The 22,966-nt window shown below is 49.5% G+C and overlaps 2 protein-coding genes across 4 annotated transcripts in view; one reads left to right on the top strand and one right to left on the bottom strand.

The window, feature by feature from the left end:
* Positions 1–9,676, bottom strand: part of RGS9 (regulator of G protein signaling 9) — a 45,293-nt gene extending 35,617 nt beyond the window's left edge. For 2 of the 3 annotated variants that reach the window (XM_081161928.1, XM_081161929.1), the window contains exons 1-2: positions 9,397–9,676; positions 1,343–1,439 (exon numbers count right to left, since the gene is read on the bottom strand). In XM_081161928.1, the coding sequence (XP_081018054.1) occupies positions 1,343–1,439; positions 9,397–9,453 (154 nt within the window). In that variant the 5' untranslated portion in view covers positions 9,454–9,676. Of the gene's footprint in view, positions 1–1,342; positions 1,440–1,632; positions 1,690–9,396 lie in introns of all 3 variants that reach the window. The other variant, XM_081161930.1, reaches the window with a different exon arrangement.
* A 5,992-nt stretch (positions 9,677–15,668) lies between these two features.
* Positions 15,669–22,966, top strand: part of GNA13 (G protein subunit alpha 13) — a 49,869-nt gene continuing 42,571 nt past the window's right edge. Inside the window, exon 1 of the mRNA XM_081162630.1 lies at positions 15,669–15,690. The gene's annotated coding sequence lies outside the window, so the exon portion shown is untranslated. The remainder of the gene's footprint in view (positions 15,691–22,966) is intronic.

Raw genomic sequence — 22,966 nt, 5'->3', positions numbered from 1 at the left:
AGAACTGGTTCACCCATTCAATAAACTTCTATTAAATCTCTACCCTGACCCGCAGCTATGCTAAGATCTGGGCTTACCCAGATGAGCAAAAGGAGATTTCTCCCCTTGAGGGCTTCTGAATCTAGTGGGGAATTCAGGCCAGAATTCATCACAACCAGAGGTAGAGAGAGGGCAGGGGCAGGGATGCTTCCTGGAAGAATTGCCACAGCTGCATCTTAACTGCTGGGGGAGAGCAGAGGCACCCTGAAAAGTCTGCCCAGTGATCCCTGCTCTTCGGGTGCCCAGGCTACTCTGGTTCCTAGCCTTTCCCAAGTCTGGCTCGTCAGTTTCCTTTTCTTGCGTGAGCGCCACCCTGTGGAATTCCAATCAATTCCTCTTTTGCTCCAAGTAGACAGAGTTGGTCTTCTGTTGCTGGCACTCAAGGAACCCTGAGTGACACATGGCTGGTGGGGGAAACCCTTCTTCTAAGCAGCCAGAAAGGGAATCAAGAGACTGTTAACCAGTTTGCCTCTGCAAAGACTAAGGCACCTTGAGTGAAAAATTAATAGTCATGTTGTGGGTGGCGCAGAGAGTGAGGGCTCAGAAGGAGCTCAACACAGGGCGAGGCCCCAGCTCACGCTTTGAGAAGCTGTCTGCTTCTGTAGCTAATATGCCTCAGTGGGAAACATACCCTTTGCTGTAACTCCCAAATCATAAAATACCTGTCACACATTTATCAAAATGCATTCTTATTTTGGGGTCCAGCCCTTTCTGCCCACACCCTCAAATGATGCCCTGCACCCCTTTATCCCACACCTGGAGAAAGGACACAAGGGTGCTGTCCCCACAGGGTCGTTAAGAAGGGTCTGAATACAAATTAGAAGGTAGGAGAAGGTGGAACAAAGACCAATTTTTTTCTGCCAAATCGTTTTTATTTTCTCCTACCTGGTTTCATTGAAACAAAAACAAACAAGGCAAACAAACAGAAAGTGACAGTAAACATTTTTTAAATGACCTCCTGGGAGGAATGGCTTTGCAGTGACCTACTACTGAGTCCTTTCCTCCTTCCCTTCCTACCCCTTCTTCAGAAGGAGCCTGGAGCCAGCAGTCAGCAAACTTACTCTATAAAGGGCTAGAGGGTAAATATTTTTGGTTTGTGGGCCGTGACACGGTCTCTCTTCACTGCTATTTACAGCAGTGTCAAAGCAGCCAAAGACAATACATAAATGGGGATGTGGATGTGTTCCAATAAAACTTTATTTACAAATATAGGCTGCAGGCCAAATTTGGCCCACTAGCTATAGTTCGCCAGCCCCCGTGTGTTGTCTGTTCGAAGGCAAGACTAAATCACAGGGTGTATTACCTGTCATGGCGTGAGGGATGCTGGTGACCAGGATCTTCTGGTTCTGCATTCGAACCCCTGTCTCTGGGTTCTGCATGTCCTTCACTAATGCTTCAATCTGCAAGGCAGAAGCAAAACATCTGGCTGAGCAGAACCGTTTCAGAGGCTGAGTTGGGCTTTTTCTGAAGCACTGAGGGGTCAAGGGACACAAAGATGAACACACAAAGCAGAGCGTACCGCCTGGGTGGCACTGAGTAACTAACAGTGTGCTCCAGGCACGTGTGCCCTCACTGTGTGAGATGCATTCTGACCTGGACATTCTGCAGAGGCTCTCAGGAGGAGATGGGACTCGATGAAAAAGGGTTTTCCTAGACAGAAAGAGAGAGGATGAGTGAAGGCATGGGAGGATGGCTGCCGGGGGTGTGGGAGACGAGGCTGGAGGGACAGGTGGAGGCCAGGTCACAGTGGACCTCGAGTGCCACTCCCAGAGTGTGGATTTTGTCCCGGCAGCTGTTTCTGAGGAGGAGTAGCTTGAGCTGGCCTGCGTTTTGGAAATGTGGTCTATGACAGAGGGAACACAGTGAAGTCTGAAGACGGTGCCACAGTAGAGAACAGTGGGAGATTTATTCAAAGCTATTGCTATAGTCTGGGCATGAAATGATGGGGCTTCACTGTGACACATCAACCCCTCAGTCTGTTCCCAACCGAGCAGTCAGGGTGAGTCTTTTCATTATTTTAGGATAGGTTACCTCTGCTCAAAACCCTGCAAGGGCCCTTCCACTCAGAGCCAATGGCCAAGCTTCCCTCTCTGGAGGTCAGGGCAGCTGTGCACAGCTGGACCTGTCCCCAGGGAGGGTGGCACCTGAAAACCAACCTGTCCGCTCCCCACACTAAAAGAGCTCGCTCACTGGTCTACCTGCTTCCCCTCAATTTAACTACCTTGGTTACATCACCATTACCGTCCTGCTGTTTAATAAAATAGCACTCCCTAATGCTAACTAGTACAGCCCTTTACAGTTTACAAAGTCCCTTTACAGTTGGCATGTGCTTGTAGTCCAAAGAAAAGGAACCCAAGGTTCTCCCAGCCTCAGGAGGATTTCCTTTGTCTCCTAACTGTAGGATTTCCTCTCTCAATTTCCTTCCTCTGGCATAAAAAGGGGACACTGATAGTACGTATCCAACTATTTGATATGGTTTTGTCATCTCTTGGAATCTGACTGTGTGGAAATGCTTTATAAGGCAAGATATATGTTATACATGCATAAAGACACAGATAGATAGAGACCTATAAACATAAAGATAGATGCTTTATAAGGAGACATATGTTAGCGGTTCTTGACAGAATCACTATTCGTAGCATTTGTACAATTAATGCATCTTTGAAACCTCGCATGCAGGGCTGTGTTTAGAAGCCTGGGAGTAAAAACCTAGCTCTACTCATCAATTAAATATATTTATTGATTAAGCACATATTTATTGAGCATGTACTACATGCCCAGTACTGTGGGGGATACAACGAGGTAAAAGAGATACTCCCAGTCCTCAGAGAGCTGGGAAGGCGTTTGTAGAAAAGAGCAATTTAACTCAGATAAACACTAGGCATCTGGGTGCACAGAATGAACACCCCATTCAAACCCCTGCTCCAGTGTAGTCGCTCTATAAATTGCTAAATCTCACTGAGGCTCACTTCTCCGTAAAATGGAGACTGCAAGTACCTCGTCATCAGAGAAATGTTGTGAAGATTAAATGCAATCGATCATTTAAAGCACTTATCACCGAGCTATGCACAAAGTACTTATTAGATGGCAATGGCAGGCTGAATTTTGCACCAAAAAATAGGGAAAATATTGTAATAAGAGCCAGGAAGATGCAGATGGCTGAGATGATCACGAAACAGCGTGCAGAGAGGGGGAGCAGGACTTCCCTACACAGTGAGGAAGGGGCTGCACTCCCGGGAGGGACGGCGCGAGAAGGCCCCAGCTTCCCTACGCAGCACGTGAGGACATTAAAATAGGAACCTCTGTCGCACATTGTTGCTGGGAATGCAAAAGGAAAACCTTATAGCGGTTCCTCCAAAAATTACACAGAATTACCATACCATCCAGCGATCCCACCTCTGGGTATTCATGGAAAAGAATTGAAATCAGGATCTCAAAGGGATACGTACGAGCACCCCCACGCTCACAGTAGCCAAGATGTGGAAACAACCAGAATGTCCACTGATGGGGCACAGAGAACGGCAACGTGGCACATGCACACAGAGGAATGTTATTCAGCCTTTAAGAAAAAGAAAGACTGCGATATGCGATAACGTGAGTGGGCCTGGGGGACATTTTGCTAAGTGACACATGCCAGTCACAGAAGGACTACCTGATTCCACGTATGTGAGGTGTCTAACAGGCAAAATAGAATCACAGAGCGGAGTGGTGGCTTCCGGCAGCTGGAGGAAGGGGAAGGGGAGTAGCTTATAAAAGGGCATAAAGTTTCAGTTAAGCAAGATGGGTAGATTCTAGGGATCTATAGATAACAATATTGTTTGCACACTTAAAATTTCCATAGTAAGTGTTCCTACCACAATAAAATAAAATGTAAAAATAGAGCACTAGAGCTTGGCCCAGCTGCACCGGAGGGGGCAGAATCATGCTGAGGAGCCCTGAACTGGACAACTTAGACCTGCCTCTCAGCTGGCCAGCTCCTGAAGCTGGAAGGCTCCCACCTCCCCAAGGAGGAAGGAGTGTGGGACAATGTCCGGAGTCAGTGCTGAGGGCTGAGATTCCTCTTTCATTCTGTTGCTAAACCAGCATTTGCAGCTGAACCACAATCTCAAGAAACAACCACGATCAGGGGCCAGGTCAAGGTCGCTCCGGGCCCTGCTCCAGCGGCTCAGCCAGCGAGAGAGATTGACCTGGGCCCAGGTGGTGCCTGGGGCTCCTCGTGCAGGACCCACTGCAGCCTGGCTTCATCTGCACGGACACTTTCTCGGCTCACGGACTTGTTCTGGAACGGAAACTTCATTTCCACTCCACGCAGAGCTGCAGTCCTTGGTCTTTGCAAAGTTAAGGCCTGGCAATGTCTCGGGCCACTGGATCAGCACAGTGGCCCACAGCAGCGAGGAGAATAGAGAGGGTGGGGGCGCGGTGGGAGGTGGCCCCACTCCTCCTGGACATGGCCAGGTCACTGAGGAGCCACGGGCTGTGGGAGTTACTCCAGAGTTCTCAACTAACCATGAGCCTTGGATTTAGATGCTGCTTCAAGAAGCACCTGGCGCCCTGGCTGGTTTGGCTCAGTGGTTAGAGTGTCAGCCTGCGGACCGAAGGGCCCCAGGTTCAATTCCAACCAAGGGCACACACCGGGGCTGCAGGCTCCATCCCCGGCCCTGGTCAGGATGCGTGTGGGAGGCAGCCAATCGATGTGTCTCTTACATCAATGTTTCTCTCTCTCTCTCTCTCCCTCCCACTCTCTCGAAAAAGCAATGGAAAAAAATATCCTCGGGTGAGGGGTGCCTGATTTTCAGATGTGAGGACCTGCCAATGGAAACCCACATTTATTTTAAAGTAATTTTTAGATGTAACAGCATCATTTTGAGGAAACAGAGGACCTGGATGTTGGAGAAGAAATAGAAACTCAGTTTATGAGGTAGAAACCGAGTTTCCTTGAGAGAAAGTCAGGGGAGTTGATCACTTTTCTTCACATTAAAAAAAAAAAAAAAAAAATCTCGTTATAAAGAGTTTGAAAATAACCTTCAGAGGAGGAATAATGAGAGTTATTTTTAAAAGACAATGAGGGGAGTCAGATTTCGTTGTAGCAGGTGTATCACCCTTTCCAGAAAGGGGGGGACATCACAGGGACCCGAGAACATAGTGAGGGAGTTGGGCCCATTAGGATGCCAATCAGTGTTCCTCAGGGCCCTCCTTGTGTAAATTCCTTAGAGGGGTCACTCCAGTCACCTGACGAGAAAACGAGGGGACTCTGGCTGGTGGTAGCACCGTCTCTGAGAAACTGTTAGGGGCCGAACTGTGTCCCCTCCAAACTCATATGTTCAAGTCCTAACCCCCAGGGCCTCAGACTGTGACCGTTTGGAGATGGGGTCTTTAAAGAGGTAATGATGTTAAAATGAAGCCATTAGCATGGCTCCTAATCCAATATGACTAGTGTTCTTTTTTTTTTTGTTCTTTTTTTTTTGGTAAGTGGTGTCCTTTTAAGAAGAGGAAATTAGGCCCTGGCCAGCGTGGCTCAGTGGTTAGAGCACCATCCCACCCACCAAAGTGTCGCTGGTTCAATTCCCAGTCCATGGCACATACCTCAGTTGCATTGCCCGGCCCTGTCAGGGCACCTGGAGGCAACCAATCAATGTGTCTCTCTCACATCGATGTTTCTCCCTCTCTCTTTCTCTCCCCCTCCCTTCTTCCCTCCCTTCTACTCTCTAAAAATCAATGGAAAAATAGTATCCTTGGGTGAAGATTAACAACAACAAAAAACACAAAAGAAGAGGAAATTAGGACACAGACACGCACAGAGGGAAGACCACATGAGGACACAGGGAGAAAGCAGCCCTCTGCAAGCCAAGGAGAGAGGCCACACACGAGACCAACCCTGCCAACACCACCGTCTCGGGCTTTCCAGACTCCAGAGCTGTGAGCAAATAAATTCCTATTGTTTAGGCCACCCAGCCTGTGGCAGTTTGTCATGGCAGCCCAAGCAAACGGATGTTTGCTCTATTTTCTACATTCTGCCTCCATCAGATAACCCCCTTGCCCATCGCAGACAGGAGAGAGTCTGATTGTTTCCCAAGTTCTCCAGGGAGCGAGAAGCCTGTTCCTTTCTGCTCTAAACTGTGCCAGCTTCTGTCCAGTGGGCATCCTTCTGGGGATTAAGGAGAGCATGGCCATCCCCACCCCAAATGTCAGTGCCCACTCCTAACCGAACTCAGCTCCCCGGCACCTCCAAGGAGCCGGATCTCCTTCCCAGGCAGCAAAGAAATGTCAAGAACCAGGCTGTGCTGGACCCCACCTGACACCGTGTTGGGGGCAGGGGTGGCGGGGTGTCAGCCCCACATTGCTTCTCTCAGATGCCACCGTGCTGTGGTGTGACTGCAGGCGTGACAGGGAACCCCCACATCACGAAGGAGCAGAAACGGTGGCTTTGATGGCCCCGCATCCCACCCTCCACGCCCACGCCCACTGCTCGCATCAAGGAGCTGTCACTCATGGTGCAAGATCTGTGGGGCTGGAATTTTCCTTTAAGCCAGAGAAGGCTCCCAGGGGAACCACAGCAATCTGTACTTTTCTGTACAAAGATGGGGAAAGCAACCCAGAACCATGGGTTGTTTTGCTAGCGAAGCAGAAGGGGCTCCTGCTGATACGTCTGACCACACGGGGGAGGGCTGACCTCCCGGCCATCTGACCCCATCGTCTCAGACCCTCACACGTAAGTCAGTTGGTTAGAGCATCGTCCCAATAAGCCAAGGTTGCAGGTTTGATCCCTGGTCAGGACACACACAGAATTAACCAGTGAGTGCATCAATAAATGGGACAACAAATCAATCTCAATCTCTCTCTCCCCCCCCTTCCTCTCTCTCTCTAAAAACAAAAAACAAAAAAAAACAAAAAACACACAATTGAAAAAACCAATTCTCAGGCTCCACCCCACTTAATTAATTGCCTCCTAGGTAAATCTGAAACTCTAAGAATGGGAACTTGATAGCAATATTTCTCAAAGTGCAGCCGGGGTAGAGAAGAACTCATACCTTCTAGTCACAATCATCTTTCTAACTTGTAAACCAGCTCATTTATTCGCCTCTGATTTTACAACATGAAACATCTTCTCATTGAACACAGAGAGCATCGAACTCCTCAGCACAGGAGGCCCCGCTCTGGGCTCTCCCTCCCTCCCAGCCTCCCCCTCATCTCACCCTCCTACCCTCTCCGGGCCACCCCAGCCCCTGGTGAGCCTGCTGAACCACCCTGTTATTTCACACGTCCGTGTTTAATAATGACACTGTCTTATGGAAAAAGTGAGATAACTCGTATAAGGCCCCCGTTGGGGGAATACATCAGACTTCATAAATATCCGTTGACTGTTTCATTGACTATTTATTGAGTGGTGAATGACAGTTGCACCCAGGTCCACGTTCCTTTGGTCTGGGTCCTTCTGCAGAAGGCTGGGCATCTGTCTAGTTCAGCAGGTTCATTGTTCCCGGTCCCCCGGCACTGGCTCTTGGGACCGGCTCTGCACACCTTGCTTCTGTCCTACCTCCTGCTCTAGGGAGCTGTGTGACCCGTCAAGGACCTCGGTAATGAGGTCTCTCCCCTCGAGCCCTCAAGGCAAAGGGGAAGGAACCCGTCTTCACAGAGGAGGGGCCACTGAACTGGGCCTGGGAGGAAGGGGAGAGGGAGTTTGGCAGGTGAGAGGGGAAACAGGCTTTCCAGTGGAGGAAGCTGAGGCACCAAAGGGCCAGGGCTTCGAGGAAGGTGGGCAGGTTGAGGCGAGAGCCCCACCGAGTGCTTGTGGCTGCTTTGCTTTGTTTCCCTGGCGGGCAGTGTGGAAGGCGGTGGCAGGTAAGGCCAGAGAGCAGGATCCTGAGTGTCCTGGCTGAGCAGTTGGGACTTTTTATCCTGTGAACATGGGAAGCCAGAGGAGGGTTTCAGGTCGAGGAAATGGGCGTTGGTTTGTGAAAGAAAACTGATGTGTTTCTGAAGGCTGTTGTGGGGGAGGGGAGGCGAGGGTAGAGGAGGGGAGGTTGGGACTGGAACTCCAGTGAGAAGGCCGAGGTAGAGAGAGGAATCTTCTAGATAACAGCCACGATGGACAGAATGTCTGAGGTTCAGAAAACAAACAGTGTCTCCAGACCATTCCTCCCTGAGCCTCCAGCCTGCCCTGTCTGGGAGGAAGGAGAAGGCGTCAGGGAAATCCTGGAAGATGACAGACGGCCTTCAGATACCGGGTTTGGGGGTTCCCTCTGCTGTTAGGAACTGGGGCCTGTCCTATCGGCTCTCGGGTCCTTTCTGACAACGGTCCACCTCTGTTCTGTGGATGAGCCTCACACCTCAGCTACCTGGATATGAGCACAAGTTTCTCAAAGTGAGCAGAACAAGTGTGGCCAACCATTCTGTGTGTCCACACTGTCCAGGTTTCAGCCCTGAACGTCCCGGGCAAATCAGGACAGCCGGCACTGGCTACACCCATGTGCTGAGCTCTGGGGGCTCAGGGCACGGCTCTGCTTGTCGCAAAGCATTCAGCTAATTCCACTTGAGAAGATAAGCCTAAGATGGTGGACACGGCGCGGTGAAAAGTAGCCGTGGATGGAAGGGAGGGTGGAAAAGTGACCTAGGACTGAATCCTCCAATGACCTCTCCAGACACTGGTGATGTTAAGAGTTCAGGACAAAATGAGCCACTTTGTTCCCAAACACAAGCCTCGTTTTACCTCCCCCACGACCACAGGACACCCTGTGCCAGGCCCCTGGGTCTGAGAAAGTCCTTCTGATGGAAGAGAAGCGGTTCTGACATCTGCTGCCAACACAGAGACCTGAGATAAGCAGGTACACGTCCTCGAATGAGTGATCCAGGGGTGCTGGGAGTGGGGTGTCCCTTTATCCTAGAAATCATATCATTTTCATGATCGATGTTTGCACAGTCAGTGCACGCGTGCACACACACACACACACATATTAAAATACTGCAGTTTGGGATCCGGAAAAATAACAGAAAATGTTAATTAAACATGTAGGTGCCTTATAATAATGTCAGGAGACAGCCTCCCATCTGACAGCCTCGCTCAACCGCCTCGGGCACCCTCCTCTCCCAAGTAACAGGTTGTTCCGAGCCTCCAGCGGACCGTCGCCCTGGCTTCGTTCTCCGCTATAGACAGGGTGCACGGAAACCTAATTATTACCGTCTTGAAAAAACACACACACTGCAAATAAGTCCTTTAATAGCAGCAGCAGCAGCCTTAATGGGCCACCAGGGACGCCTCCGCTCCTGCCCACACGCTCCGAGCCTCCAGCATCTCCGCGGACACTTCCCGGAGTTGGGTCCCCGCGCACCTGCGGGGCCCAGGTGACCCGACCCGCTTACCTTCTGCAGAAATGCCATCCTGGGCCTGTAGTGCTGGCCTTGGTGTCGGATTGTCATCCTGGACCCTGGGCGAATTCAGAGCCAGGACGCACAGGGGAGAGAAAAAGAGATGCCCGCGAGCGAAAGAGCCAGCCTGCCTCGCACACGCCCCGAAGTCCAAAGCGAGGTGGGGGGTGGACCCGGAGGGCGCGGGGCGCGGGCGCCTGCTGCCTGCGGGGCCCCTCGACTCGCGCTGGGCTCACGCCCCTGGGAAAGCAGCTGGAATCCGCGCCAGCCAATCAGCGAGCCGCGCCGCGGGGCTTATTAGCATACGCTGCGCTTGCGCGCAGCTGCCGCCAGGGAGCGGCGCGTGGCTCCGCGGGAGCCCGCAGAGCCTCAGGTGAGACCTGCGATAACGCGGCCCCGACGGGAGGCTGTGTCGCAGAGATCCAGCCTGTAAACTCTCTGCGACAGAGCCTCCCACGGGCTGGGACCGAGTTAGGTACAGAAGTGAGACAGGCACCCTTACTAATAAGCGCGGTGGCAAACAGTTCCTCTCCCAGCTCTGCCACTTGCCAGCTGGGCAGCCTTGGCAAGTTCCTTAAAGTCTCTAGGTCTCAGTTTCTTTATCTGAAAAAGTAAAAAAGGCGAGATAATTGTACCCAACGGAAGGACGGCTGTATCATTGAATGGGGAAATGTGTCATACAGGGCTTGCCTCTCAACAGATGTTTGGAGATGTTTAGGGGGGAAGTGGTAAGGGGCATTGGCGATGCTGGTTAACAAAAGGCGTGGAAAAGAGAGAAAAGTCGTTTGCAGCCGGCTGGTCAGCTAAGCAAGTTCTATTTCACTTCCCCGGGCCTCAGTGTTTTCATATCTAGAAAATGAATGGGTGACCCTCCTAAGTAATCATGGGAACCCTTCATGTTTTGTCATATAAGGCGCCTTTTCTATGTATACAAGTTGGGTGGCTACTGAGTGTAGCAGATAAAATGTTTTGGTTGAAAGAGAACAGGGAGGGATTTGCCTCAGGAGGGCGCGGTCGGCCCACATCCCTTTAAAGCAGTGGTTTTTATCTATATTCTTGTAAGAATCTGATGAGAGCTATGAACACCCTCTCAGGAAACACGGCTGTGTGTGCTCACACAGCGCTCACTCAGGTTTGCAAACCTTTTTAAGGGGTTCATGGCTGGTGTCCTTTGGAGCTTTCCATGGATTCCTGATTCAGAGCTGGATCCCCTGCCCCACAGAGGTTCCCAGACCCTACAGGGGACCATCACTGAGCAGTGTGTGTTCCTGGTATGAGCTGAGACCCCAGGAAAGTGCTAGAATATCCTGACTTTCTTCGTGGAGCATATTTGGGGCCTGGTGTTATGTAGAACACACACTGGGATGTGTTGGAACAGATGAACTATGAGGTTCCTTCCAACTTTAATATTCCTTAATCCTATAAACCCTAAGCAGAGAGGAGACAACTGGCTTTTCTTAGACCAAGAATAAGAAAACTAAGATTATTCAGGAGCCAAGAGGGCAAAAATACAAGGGACTTTCTTCTGTAGTAGGATAGGAGAGGCCTCAGAAGGCCTGCCACTCTTTCCTCGCTCAAGTCCTGCTCTCCAAGCAACCCCATTCTGTGAAACCCACCCCTTAGCTCGCTGGACCAGAGATGCTGGATGTGTAACCCAATGGCCAGTCCCCACCTCGTAATGTGGCCATGATGTGGATCTGAAAAGCTTAGATGAGCTCGTTAGATTATTACCTTCATGAATATGAACTTGAACCAAACAGGTAAAGTCAGGGGCAGAGGAAGCAGAAATGAAAGGTGAGCGGAAGCCAATCAGGAAAGAAGCAAACAAGCCAAGCAGGCCAAGGGCAGCGGACGGGCCGTGAGGCCAACAGAGAGGTCCCGAGGGCACCCCTGGCTCTGTGCCATTCCAAGGGCATATGCCTCTTTACAAACCCTCCCCCATGTTTTGAGTCTTTGTTTCCTGTAACCAAAAGGGTCAAGCATGTAGTGTGATGTTAGAAGTTAATGACTGTGTCCTGAAAAATAGAATTTATTTAATTCACCTGTTTATTTAAGCAACTAACATATCGCATGTCAGGCACTGTGCTGGAGTCAGGAATTCAAAGCAGAATACCAGCCAATTTCTGTCTCAGGGAGCTCACAGGTTAATGGGGAGAATACTTTAACAAAAATGTTAAAAAACAGAATCTATTTATAATGGTGATCCAGTCAATGCAATACTGGACTTTGTAGCAGGGCACCTTATCCAGCCAGGGGTGGGAAGAGAAGATCAGGAAGACTTCCTGGAGGAGGAGTCCTAAAGGAAGCTGGGGAGTTACCAGGTGAAAAGGTCTAAATGCAGGTACATCAGAGAAGAGCACAGGAATGGCCATGGAGGCAAGAATCAGTTTGCTCTGAGAGTAGTGGCAAGGACACAGCATCCCGTGAGGTTGGGGAGATGGAGGTGACAGGGATCAGACAGTGGTTGGCTTTGGTAGGGATGGAGGCGTGTGGAGAGTTTGGGTCAGGGATTAAATGGAACTGTCTGAAGAGACAAACATTCTATATCTTGATAGGAGTGGTGGTTAAAGAGGTAAGTTTATCAAAACTCATCCAACTGTATTCTTAAAACTAGAGCATAACATTGCATGTAAACTACACCTCAAGGAAAGGATCAACCCAAAAAGCAAATATTATCTTGCAATATAGCAGAGGGATGGAGTACTAAAATGAAATACTCCTGTGACTCAGTCAGGTAAGTAGACACTCCATCATCATCACCATTGTCACTCCAGTCATCCGTGTCCTCAGCAGCAGAGGGGTGTGACTCAGGGACTAAATTGGCGTCACGCTGTCCTGGACACTATACAAAGTGATAAACATGGACCTTGTCCCCTGTAGGATTAATGTCATCCAGGCACAATTATGTGGTCATCCACACAGCAGTGCCCTTTAAAACCCAGGCCTAAAGTGACCTCAGCAGGAAAATGTCTTAACATCCCCCGGTCAACTCAGCAATTTAGTTCAGTTCACTGTATTGGGTTTCGGAATAGATAAAGCCTAAAAAGACACCAAGGGGATAAATACCCCCTTTCTCTCTCCTCCTCTGTTCAGTCCTGACGGTAAGCCAGAGGGCAATGGAGCCTGGGTGATGCAGGCTGTTCGGGTCAGCCTTCTGGGACACAGAGCAGAGCAGAGAAGGGCAAGGATTGGAGTGGGAGGGGCTCAGGGAGGCAAACCGTGCAGAAGCAGCACAGTGGGTTAAACGTCTCTGAGAGTGTGGATGCCCAGAGGAGAGTTCTCAGAGTCGACCCTGTGTCTGTCCCCAAGCACTTACCGCAGCTCAATACAGTGCCTCCTGCCCCTGGAGAGACGTCTCCCGGACTTGGACAGAGGCGCTCGTCTGTTTCCCTGAGCCATTGCCTGTACTCTACCCTGTTTGCATTTCATTCATTTGTGCATTACATTTGCAATTCTAAAAAGAAATCATACAGAGGAAAAATAACACCTTAGATGCGTGCATGTTTCTTTCTAGCTCCTGCTAGAAAGGCAAGAAGAGCCCAGGAAAACATATTCTGGTAGGAAAACCAGAGGCCCTGTTTGCTACCCAGCGAGCATACAGGGCCTGCTGGGCAGAGTCCCTCTGTGCACCCGCTGGTCAGCTACCAACCACAAACTGCTTATGTTTAAAAAGTTTTAATTTCAGACCATCTTTTGTTGTTATTTTAGTTCTCTGAGTTTGCAAGGCCACCATGCAGGCCTTCCCTGAGCTTGTCAGGTTTGGCATGTGGCCTGACAAGGTATAAAGGTAAATAAGACCTGGTCCTGCCTTTAGGGGTGTTTGCAGCTGGCCTCAGCCTATTAATAGCAAATGTTGTGGCTCAACAAGCCCTTGTGGTTCTTATTATGATTACAAGATGCCCTTCAGCAATAACCATCAGGAAACTGAAAAGATATAGGTTTATTATTTACAGGCCCTGAAAATTACACAGTATACCTGGGGCTACGCAGCAAGGTTTAGGAAAGGGGAGAAGGGGAGAGATAGAGAGAGGGAGAGAGAAAGACAGAGAGAACGGGCCTGGGGTTCTGTTTTTTACTGGGGTCGAGGATGGGGGGCCTCAGGTTTCCCCTGGCTCACTCTTATTGGTGAATTTATTTATTTAAATTTATTTTTATTGTTGACAGTATTACACATGTCCCCCATTCCTCCCCCCTTTGCTCCTCTCCACCCAGCCCCCGCCCCACCCCAGGCCTTCACCCTACTATTGTCTGTGTCCATGGGCTATGCATATAAGTGCTTTGGTTAATCTTTTCCCATCCTCCCACCCTACCCCCCTTTCTTTTGAGATCTGTCAGTCTGTTCCATGCATCCATGCTCTGGACCTATTTTGTCCGTCAGTTTCTTTTGTTTATTAGTGAATTTAAAACGTAAGAGCCGGAATTTAAAGCACAGGAAGAGAAAACGAACAAGTAGTCCAATTGGTCAGTTCTTGAAATCAACCGGGATCTCTCAAACAAAGGAGCCTCAGTTCCGAGGGGGCCTGGCTCTTCAAGGGAGGGTCCCGTGGCTGACAAAGCGTCTATTGGGAGAGCTGTCTTTGAAGCTGATGCCTTAGTAATCAAAGCTTAAGTCGAGCCATTACATTACAAAAAGGAGAAAAAATTGGCCAGGCTTCCACTACAAAGACATTCCCAGTGGGGAAGAAAAATATAAAATATAATTCTGGGATTAATGCAGGCGATGATACTGGAGTAGGTGAAAAGCAAAAGCAAAAGTGAAGAAAGGAAAGGTGGTCAGAGCCAGCTCTGAGGTGCAGAGGTAGGAAATGATGATGGTAAGACATACATATCAGGCATTCGTATACCTGCTCCATCATTTAGTTCTCACTACAACCCTATGAGGAAGATGTCTGTTATTAATATACCCATTCAACAAATGAGTAAATTGAGACTCAGAGAGTGTAAGTAGCAAGCGGAAGTCCATGCACTTAGGAAGCAGCAGGGCCAGGATTGGGACCAGGCAGCCTGGCCTCTGACTTCATACCTTACCTCCAGGCCATGCTGGGATGTTCTGATGGGCCAGGCCCAAAGTGAATTGAGAGCTAGCTGGCTTCCTGCTGAAAAATCATAGTGCTAAAGTCAGAAAAAAAGAAAACTGGCTACCCTGGCTGGTGGGGCTCTGTTGGTTGGGCATCATTCCATGCACCAGGAGGTTGGAGCTCGGTCCCCAGTAGGCAGCGTGCAGGAGGCAGCTAATGGGTGTTTCTATCCATCCCTCTCCCTTCCTCTCTCTCTAAAATCAATACAAACATATACTTTTTTTAAAAGTAAAAGAGAACTGGATGTTGAACAAGCAACATCAACAGCTGTCCATCGCAGAATCACTTCAGAAACGCAGCTTGTCCTTTCTCTTAGATTATTTGCTTAGGATCAATTTTCCACAGATGGTCTCTCATGGGTCAGAGCCCAGACATATTCAGTGGTTTTTGATATAGAATGTCGTGAGTAGTTTGGTAACAGGATTGCACACTTACATTCTCTCTGCCCAGAGTTACAACATACCCTTATTTGTGTTGGATGCTATGTTACGTGGTTTAAACCTAGACAATTCTAATTTTACTACATTCTGTATTTATATTTGCATAATTTTCTTTCTATTTTTAGAGTGGAAAATTCAAATAAGAGAGTATATAACAGTTGGTTAACGTGAACCTCGGGACCCACAGATCGCCCCTGGGGCCCTGGGGATGCGGGGGAGGACAGGTGTGCGCGTTCGGCGCTGCAGTATTGGGTCTGTTGCAAGAGACGGTCGCGCCAGAGCCAGGCCCAGCCTGGAGTTCAAGTTCAAAAAGATACCTCAAATGTAAAACCTTTTTTAAAATTGGGGGTCACTTTAGCAGTGTTATTGCATGAAAGTTAGACCGCATGTCAATAATTTTTTTTTAAATGTTATGTGTGCATGCACGAAAAAAAACCTGCTAGAGAACTGCTGAGGGGTTTGGGGGTGCCTTTCGAGTTCCCGGATCTTAATTTTTTTAAATCTTGATACGGGCAATTTCCGACTCTCTGGTAGTAGCGCGGCCAGGTGCACTGAGGTATGAAAAGGTAAGTGTCCCGAGGCCGGTTATCCGCGCTCCACCCCGCAAGCCCGGGAGCCCTTTCCCTACGCCGCGGGGCCGAGCGAGGTCTAGAACATAGAGGTGAGGATTCCTCCAAACTCCTAGAGAGGAACGCGGGCTCCCTGGAGGCGGACTTCCGGCGGCTGACTTCCGGCCCCGCCCCACCCTGCCCAGTCGGCACAGTTCACAGGTAGCCTGAGGCGTCTTGGCGCGTGCTTTTTTATGTACCTGCTTCGGGCTCTGGTGGGTTGTGGGGTGGGGGCGTGGACCCCAGAAGTCGGGCCCTTGGCGGTGCCGCGGCACTGGGGGGACGGGGAGGCCGCCTTGAAGCCGTGGGGCCGGCGTCCCGTTCTCCCGAAGTGATGCCTCGGGATCGGCCCCTCGGATACCCGGCGCCGTGGGCTTTGTTTACTTCTTGTAACTGCTCGAGGCCCGCTGGCTCGTGGAAAAGAATGGTGACGCCCCAATTTAAAAATAGGTGATTTTAGGGCTCGTATTGCTATATCCGAGAGAAAAGACCCATTTTAAAAAGTCAGGTAACTAAAAAAAAAAAAAAAAAAAAAAAAAGCACCTTAGTATTGAATTGTGGCCAGAGACGGGAGAGAGGCGTTAGAAGCGACGAGGAGCTGTGGCCCTGGAAGAAGAATGGGGGTACGGGGGGACCACGAGGCGTGCAGTTTGGAAGGTGGACGGGGGTACCGGGGTGCAGGGGTCGGATGCCCGCCCTGTGGGAGAGGAGGTGGGGAGGCTGAGAGTCGGCTCCTCCGACCCAGGAGAGGTGGGCCTGTCGCGATTTTAGCTTGCTTGCGGAGTACTGGCCTGGCTTGTTTCTCTCCCTGGGCAGCCACGTGCCACAGGCACTAACTGCCTACGTTTTTTGAACTGGAGCTTCCTCCACACTGGAACGAGGGTCTGTGCCACCCTGTCCCCCTGCATGTGCTGGCACAGTGGTGGTACATGTCCTGCTGCGGACCCGATTTGCTCTCTCTCACACTGTTCTGAAGATTGTGTTGGGGAATATTTCATATAAAGAAGCTTTTACGACCTTAATGCATTCCTGAGGGGGAAATAGAAGATGGGCAGATAAGTTTGGGATTTGAACTGGGGTCTCTGGGCCCAGTGCATAATAGAATGTTAATTTGTGCTGAGAAGCCCTGCAGTAATGGAACTCTTCTAACTTTGGTTAGCCTGGTGTTTCTCAAGTATTTTGACTGTAGGAACTTGAGTAACACCCTATTAATATCTCTCCAAGTGGTTTTTCCCAGAACGTATTTTTGGGAAATGCTGACACAAAGAAATCATTTTACCTGGGTGGGCTTAGATCTGTTGCAAAAGGCACTCTCACTTCTCAAAAGACATTTCAGAGCTGCTTTTAAAAAGTCATCTGACTGGGTTTCAGCAAGGGTAGTTTCCATTTTACAAGTGTTGCAGAAAATAGTCTATAATTAATGAAGTACTGCGAGCCCTTTAATACTTGGAAAAGGAAGTGAACCCTTCTTGCCCTTCCTCCTGCAAACATAATGCACAGTATGTAATGTCTCGGTATCATTGAGCAAATATTATCAACATATAATTACTAAAATGATGGGAGTCATTATTTGGAAATATATATATAAATTGTTCCAAGTGGAAATTCTACAACTCAGAGTTTCTTAAACAAATTTCTTAGGAATTTTGTTCATGAACTTCTTAGAAGAACCCAATTTAGTAAGATACAATTAGCATTTTCTCCTATAAGTAGAATAATTTAAAACCATGTAAGTGTGTTGTATGTATGCATTAAGCGACATTCACTGGAAGCTTGCCCTAACTGTATAGAATAAAATTGAGCACAAACATTATTATTTTTTAAATATGTTTTTATTGATTCTAGAGAGAGAAACATCGGCCAGAGAGAAACATGGGTCAGCTGCCTCCTGCACACCCCCTTCTGGGGATCAAGCCCACAACCTGGCATGTACCCTAACTGGGAATCAAACAGGCAACCTCCTGGTGCATGGTACGACTCTCAACCAACTGAGCCACACTGACTGGGCTTTTTTTTTTAATGTGTTTTTATAGTACAAACATTGTGTTGAGCTTCATTCAAAATCACTTAGTTACTGAAGTAACAATAGAAGCTCTTAATGAGGTAGTTTCACATGTTTGACACAAGTGTCCGTGGAGGAGAGCTTTGAAGAGACTTACTAGTATGTTACTAAACTTGCAGTTGCAAGCAAGACCTGCCTAAGGATGACAATAGCCATACATTGGCGTGCCCTTTTTCCATTGTCTGGTCCTCCATTCTGTAGGGCCAGAAACCTAGTTCCATTAGTTTGCAGAGATAAGCAGGCTTCAGAAGATACACTGATGCTAATCAAACTGATGTATAAAAGCTAGAGTGTGAGTTCGTTCCTTTCTAGTGGAAAATATAATTATCAGTTAGCTGGATAATTTTATTTGCCAACAGAGTACCTTTTTGAAGGAAGACCTACATGGGAGTCAGGACTTTTATATGTTATTGGAGACAGCATAGAAGCAAAGCAATGAGGACGATATCCAAGTTCAGTAGCATCAGGTGTCTTCACTCTACAGATACATCTGTCAGGTTGGCCAGATATTCGTGTTCATGGGTAAAAAGTACTCTCTCCCAAAATGATTTATTTGGCCTCTGTTCATCCCCTTCAGAGGTGCCCTCCCCATATTCTTTCTCGCGTTAGAGTACAATGCAGTTGACTTGGTTTGAGCTTTCCGTTTACGGTCCCTATCCAGCTCTCCGTCCCTGAGGTTGTTCCGTCACCCAGTTTGGATTTGGGGTCTTCACACAGTCTCTTGGGTCCTTTCTATTGATGACTGATTTCATCCTATGTATTTATTCTCTTTCTAAAGTTTAAGTGTCTGTTGGCCCTGTTGTTGTTTGGAAACCTTGGGAGCTTCCTGGGTGAAATCTGAAAGTGGCCCCACACATGGAAGGCAAGGAGAGACTGAAGAAAAGAGCAGTCCACTCCAGATTGTAGGTAGTGTTACTCACCTAGAGGGGTTTGTTTGCGTGCATGCTTCAAAGCCCAACTAAATGCAAACAGGAGTTTGTTGCCAAGGAAGTAAAGGTTTCTTTTTAAGGAAATGGCACCACATCCAAGGACACAGGTGAGGTCGTGCTCAAAGATCTAGCTCTCTGATTGCTTCCAGGGGATGAGTTATATAGAGGGAAAACCATTCATCATCCTGACTAAGGGACTTAGGGCTATGATCTCTACTCGTTGGTTGGTGCCAGGGTAGGGGATAGCTGACCATTGCATCTGGTCCTGATATCAGCCATGACATCGCTTCATCTAGTTTCACAAGGGTGTGGTCCTTGGAGTCGGTTCACTTTTCTGGGTCTGGAGCTGAGACACAGTTGAGGCCAAGATGTTATCTTTAGTTTGACTAAAACTGTCTCTCTGGTCAACAGGCCCGAGGCTTTGTTCCCAAGATTGTTTGATGCTGACCAAGGCCTTGTTGTCCTGAGGGCTGAAAGATTAAGGGAGTGGACGTGCAAGGGAGAAGGTGGAGGTGAGCCAGGGTACTGGATTAGGCTAGCTTGTTTCATTTTTTAACTGATTTTACTTATTTTAATTTTTATTGAATTTATTGGGGTGACATTGGTTAATAAAATTATATAGTTTTCAAGTGTACAATTCTATAATATATCATCTGTATATTGCATTGTGTGTTCACCACCCGAAGTCAAGTCTCCTTTCATCACCGTTTATCCCCCCTTTACCCTCTTCTACATATGAGGCTTACCTCAGGGGTCTGCCCAGTGCAGCACCAGGTAGATAGGCCCATCAGCCACACTGCCACTGCCTCTCATTTCTGTTGCAAGGCCTGGTGAGAGGCACCCCACCTGAGACAGGTCCTGGACTTGTTTAAGATGTGGTGGGAAGAGGTGGAGCTTCCACAGTCCAGGAGCGTTGCCTGGGGGAGTTAGCTGATGACACACAGTGGACCCAAGAGCATGACCAGGCAGCCTGTGCTGTGGCCTTCAGCACCCATGTGGCTCTGCTCCAGCTCCTGCCCATCATCTACGTCCTGGCAGCCCTGACCATGGTGGGAGGGGAGTCCAGCTCTCTAAAATGCTTTCCTCTTCTCCTTAGGGAAAGAGTTGGGCTTGGGCAAGGACTGCAGGGAGTAGGGATCTTATTGAGGCTTGGGTGGATCATTTATATATTCCTCCATTTAACAAACATTCATTGAGCACCTACTATGTGTCAGACATTGATAGACACTGGGATAACAAAGACATTTGAGACACGTCTCCAAGTGGCTTCTAGTCTAGTAGTGGGAGACAGCCACATACACCAACCCAGTGGCACATCCCAGGTCCCACGACAGACAGCTTGAGGGTAGAGGAAGCGCCTGAGTGCAGGCCTTCACTTCTCCTGGGTGGGATATCACGAAAGGATTCTGGAAGATTCGGTGCTGGTTTAGCTGCACCTTGAAGGGTGTGAGGAGGTTCTTGAGGCACATGGGTTACCTGAAGAGGGCTGGACACGGGAGAGGAGGCAGCTGATCTCGATGTTTCTATCTTTCCTCTCCTGTAAAATAAATAAAAACATATATATATATAAGAGGACACTCCAACCAGTCCTCTCACAGCAGAGTGGTCTTTTGAACTTGAATCTGAACTACATCACTCACCGGCTCCAAATTCCTGAATGGCTTCCTTTGAGAAACATCAGACCACCTGTGACCTTGAAAGACATAGGAGATTTTCATGATCCACCTTTGCTCAGCAACAGCGAACAACTTGCTTCAGACACAGCAGGCTGGCGCACACCTCTGCCCCCCTCGCCTGGGTCCTCCTACCGCCCTGTCCCCGCAGAAGCCTGGCATCCTCAGTCTCAGCTTCAAGGTCCCCTCCCCTGCTCCTCATGGGGAACCTGGAAGCTCCTGCCCACTGCTCCCTGCGCTTCACGTTTTCCCCTCTGTGGTGAGACCAGTGTCGCTGTATCCTAGCCTTCCAGTGTTGGTCCTCAGTTTCCTTACCTGCGAAATGGGATCATAATCTCCTAATGTTGGTAGGGGGATTGAACCTGGGAAGTTGCAGCAGAGGTCTGGGGCAGTGAGCCGGGGAAGAGAGGAGAGGAGGGCAATCCAGGGCGCGCTCTGTGGACACCAGAGTCCTAGGCGACTGGAGCCTCCCAGAGAGTGTGGGATACCCTCGGAACAGCCCCGCCCGCGGGGCAGGAAGCGCCTCCAACAGGCCCTTCCCCTCCATCGCTCTGCCCCAGCAGCGCGGATTCTTCGGGGTCTCCAGGCAGCGTGGAAACCTAAGCCGCTCCTGTGGTCCTTGCACTACACACCAGTCGTTAAGGCCGCAGGGGACGCCCCCACCCCCGCGCACGCTCCGAGCCCCAGCATCCCCGCGCACCCGGCGACCCGACCCGCCGACCTCCCGGGGAAATGCCGTCCTGGGCCCGCGCGCCGGCCCCGGCGTCGGGGTGTCGTCCTGGACCCCAGGCGAATTCAGAGCCAGGACACACGGGAGGGAAAAGGAGAAGCCCGCAAGCGAAAGAGCCAGCGTGCCTCGTACACGCCCCGAAGTCCAAAGGGAGGTGGGGGGGACCCGGAGGGTGCGGGTCGGGGCGCCCCTTTACTCGCGCTGGGTCACGCCCCCGGGAAAGCCGCTGGAATCCGCGCCAGCCAATCAGCGGGCCGCGCTGCGGCTGCGCTTGCGCCCATCCGCCGCCAGGGGGCGCTGTCTGGCTCCGCCGCGACCCAGCAGAGCCTCAGGTGAGACCTGCGTGTCTGAGACCCGCGAGTGGGAGCATCTGTTGCAGAGAGAGCTTGGTGCACACCACTAACGCCTGGAAAAGTGAAAACAGTTCATCACGGGCGCGGGATCCCTGACTGGCCTGCCACCGCCACTGGATGGCCACGGGCAAGTTGCTTAAACTTTCCAAGGAGGTCAGTTTCCTCCTTGGACCAGAGAAAAGCAAATGAGAGAGAGGGTGGGAAATGACACCTGTCTGTCAGGTGCTGTGAGGACAGAATGCGTGACCGAGTCAGCTGGCAGTGGAGTGCGGCTGGCGGCGAAGAATGCTGCTCGCCTGCCAGGTGGGCTGGCTCTGAGCGCTGGATTTGCCACTTAGCTGTTGGATCTCTAGGCAGGTATAGAAACCCAGTGGCCTTCATTTTCCCATTTGATCAATGAGGATACTGCACCCTCTTCGTGTGTATTTTGTCTTGAGGGCTTGGGGGGGGGGGGGTTGGTTTCGGTTTTGAGATTACTGAGCTAATGCTTGTAAAAGTACTTATAACCGTGACTGATACGTGCTAAACGCTGGGTAAACCATAGTTTCTCTTATGTCTCTTGAGACTCTTAAAGATCACCATGCCTAGTGGCTCTGTTATATACATAGTCTGATATATATGTCATGTCAGAATAATAGGAGAACTGTTGGAGTAGTAAATGGAAGTGAGAGTATAGGGTCTGCATGCAAGCAGACTCCTTGGAGTCATACCTCAACTCTGCTACTTACTAACTAGCTGTGTGTTTTGGGCAAGTTACTTAACCCCTCTGTGCTTCAGCTTCTGTAAAATGGGGATGGTGCAATGACTGCCTAACTCATAGGAAAATGGAGTCAACAAATCAATAGATATCAGTTAATGTTATTAGTATTAGTATTATTAAAGATAGTGTAATAGAGCACACAACTTGGAATGAAAATAGTCTCAACTTGACAGTTACCTCCTATTCCTTACTCTCAATTTCTTCATCCATAAAAATAGGGACTAGAACTAACCGACCTCTGGCAAGATAAGACCTCTCAGGTCTAACACTCAAGATTCTCAGGATCAGGGACATTGCCTATTTTTCATTTCTATATCTGGGCAGCTGAAGGGTGGCAGATAAAACAGATGTCAGAAAAGGGTGGGTGGGCATTTGCTATAAGAGGTACACAGCGAGCAACTCTTTGGATAATCCAGTTCCCACCCCAGCAGAAGAGCCGAGTTCCTGCCAAGCTACCCAGACATCTTAGCTCGGAATTAGAGCCCTGGAATAACAGTTTCAGAAACCAAACCCTAAAGTCTGGTTGACTCACAGGGAAATGACTTGGCAGAAAGCCACAGCATGCAGCTTGCCGCTCCAGCTGGGCCGCTGCAATGGTGTGTGACTCGGCGAGGGGGTGGGGGGAACCATGCGTTTCATCCAGGTTTTCAAATGTATTGGAATGGGTTAAGCAAAGTAATTTCAGAATTGTTTTTATTATTTTTCAATCCTCACCCAAGGATGTTTTTTCCATTGCTTTTCAGAGAGAGTGGGAGAGAGAGAGACCAAAACATTGATGTGAAAGAGGCACATCGATTAGTTGCCTTCCACATGCACCCTGACCAGGGCAGGGGATCGAGCCTGCAACCGAGGTATGTGCCCTTGGAAGGGATTGAACCCGGGACCCTTCAGTCCTCTGGCTAACGCTCTAACCACTGAGCCAAACCAGCTA

This window comes from Miniopterus schreibersii, assembly GCF_964146895.1.
Source record: "Miniopterus schreibersii genome assembly, chromosome: 16".
NCBI classification, from domain to species: domain Eukaryota; kingdom Metazoa; phylum Chordata; class Mammalia; order Chiroptera; family Miniopteridae; genus Miniopterus; species Miniopterus schreibersii.
The sequence above is the reverse complement of the archived record's forward strand: the minus strand, read 5'-3'. Positions and strand labels throughout refer to the sequence as shown.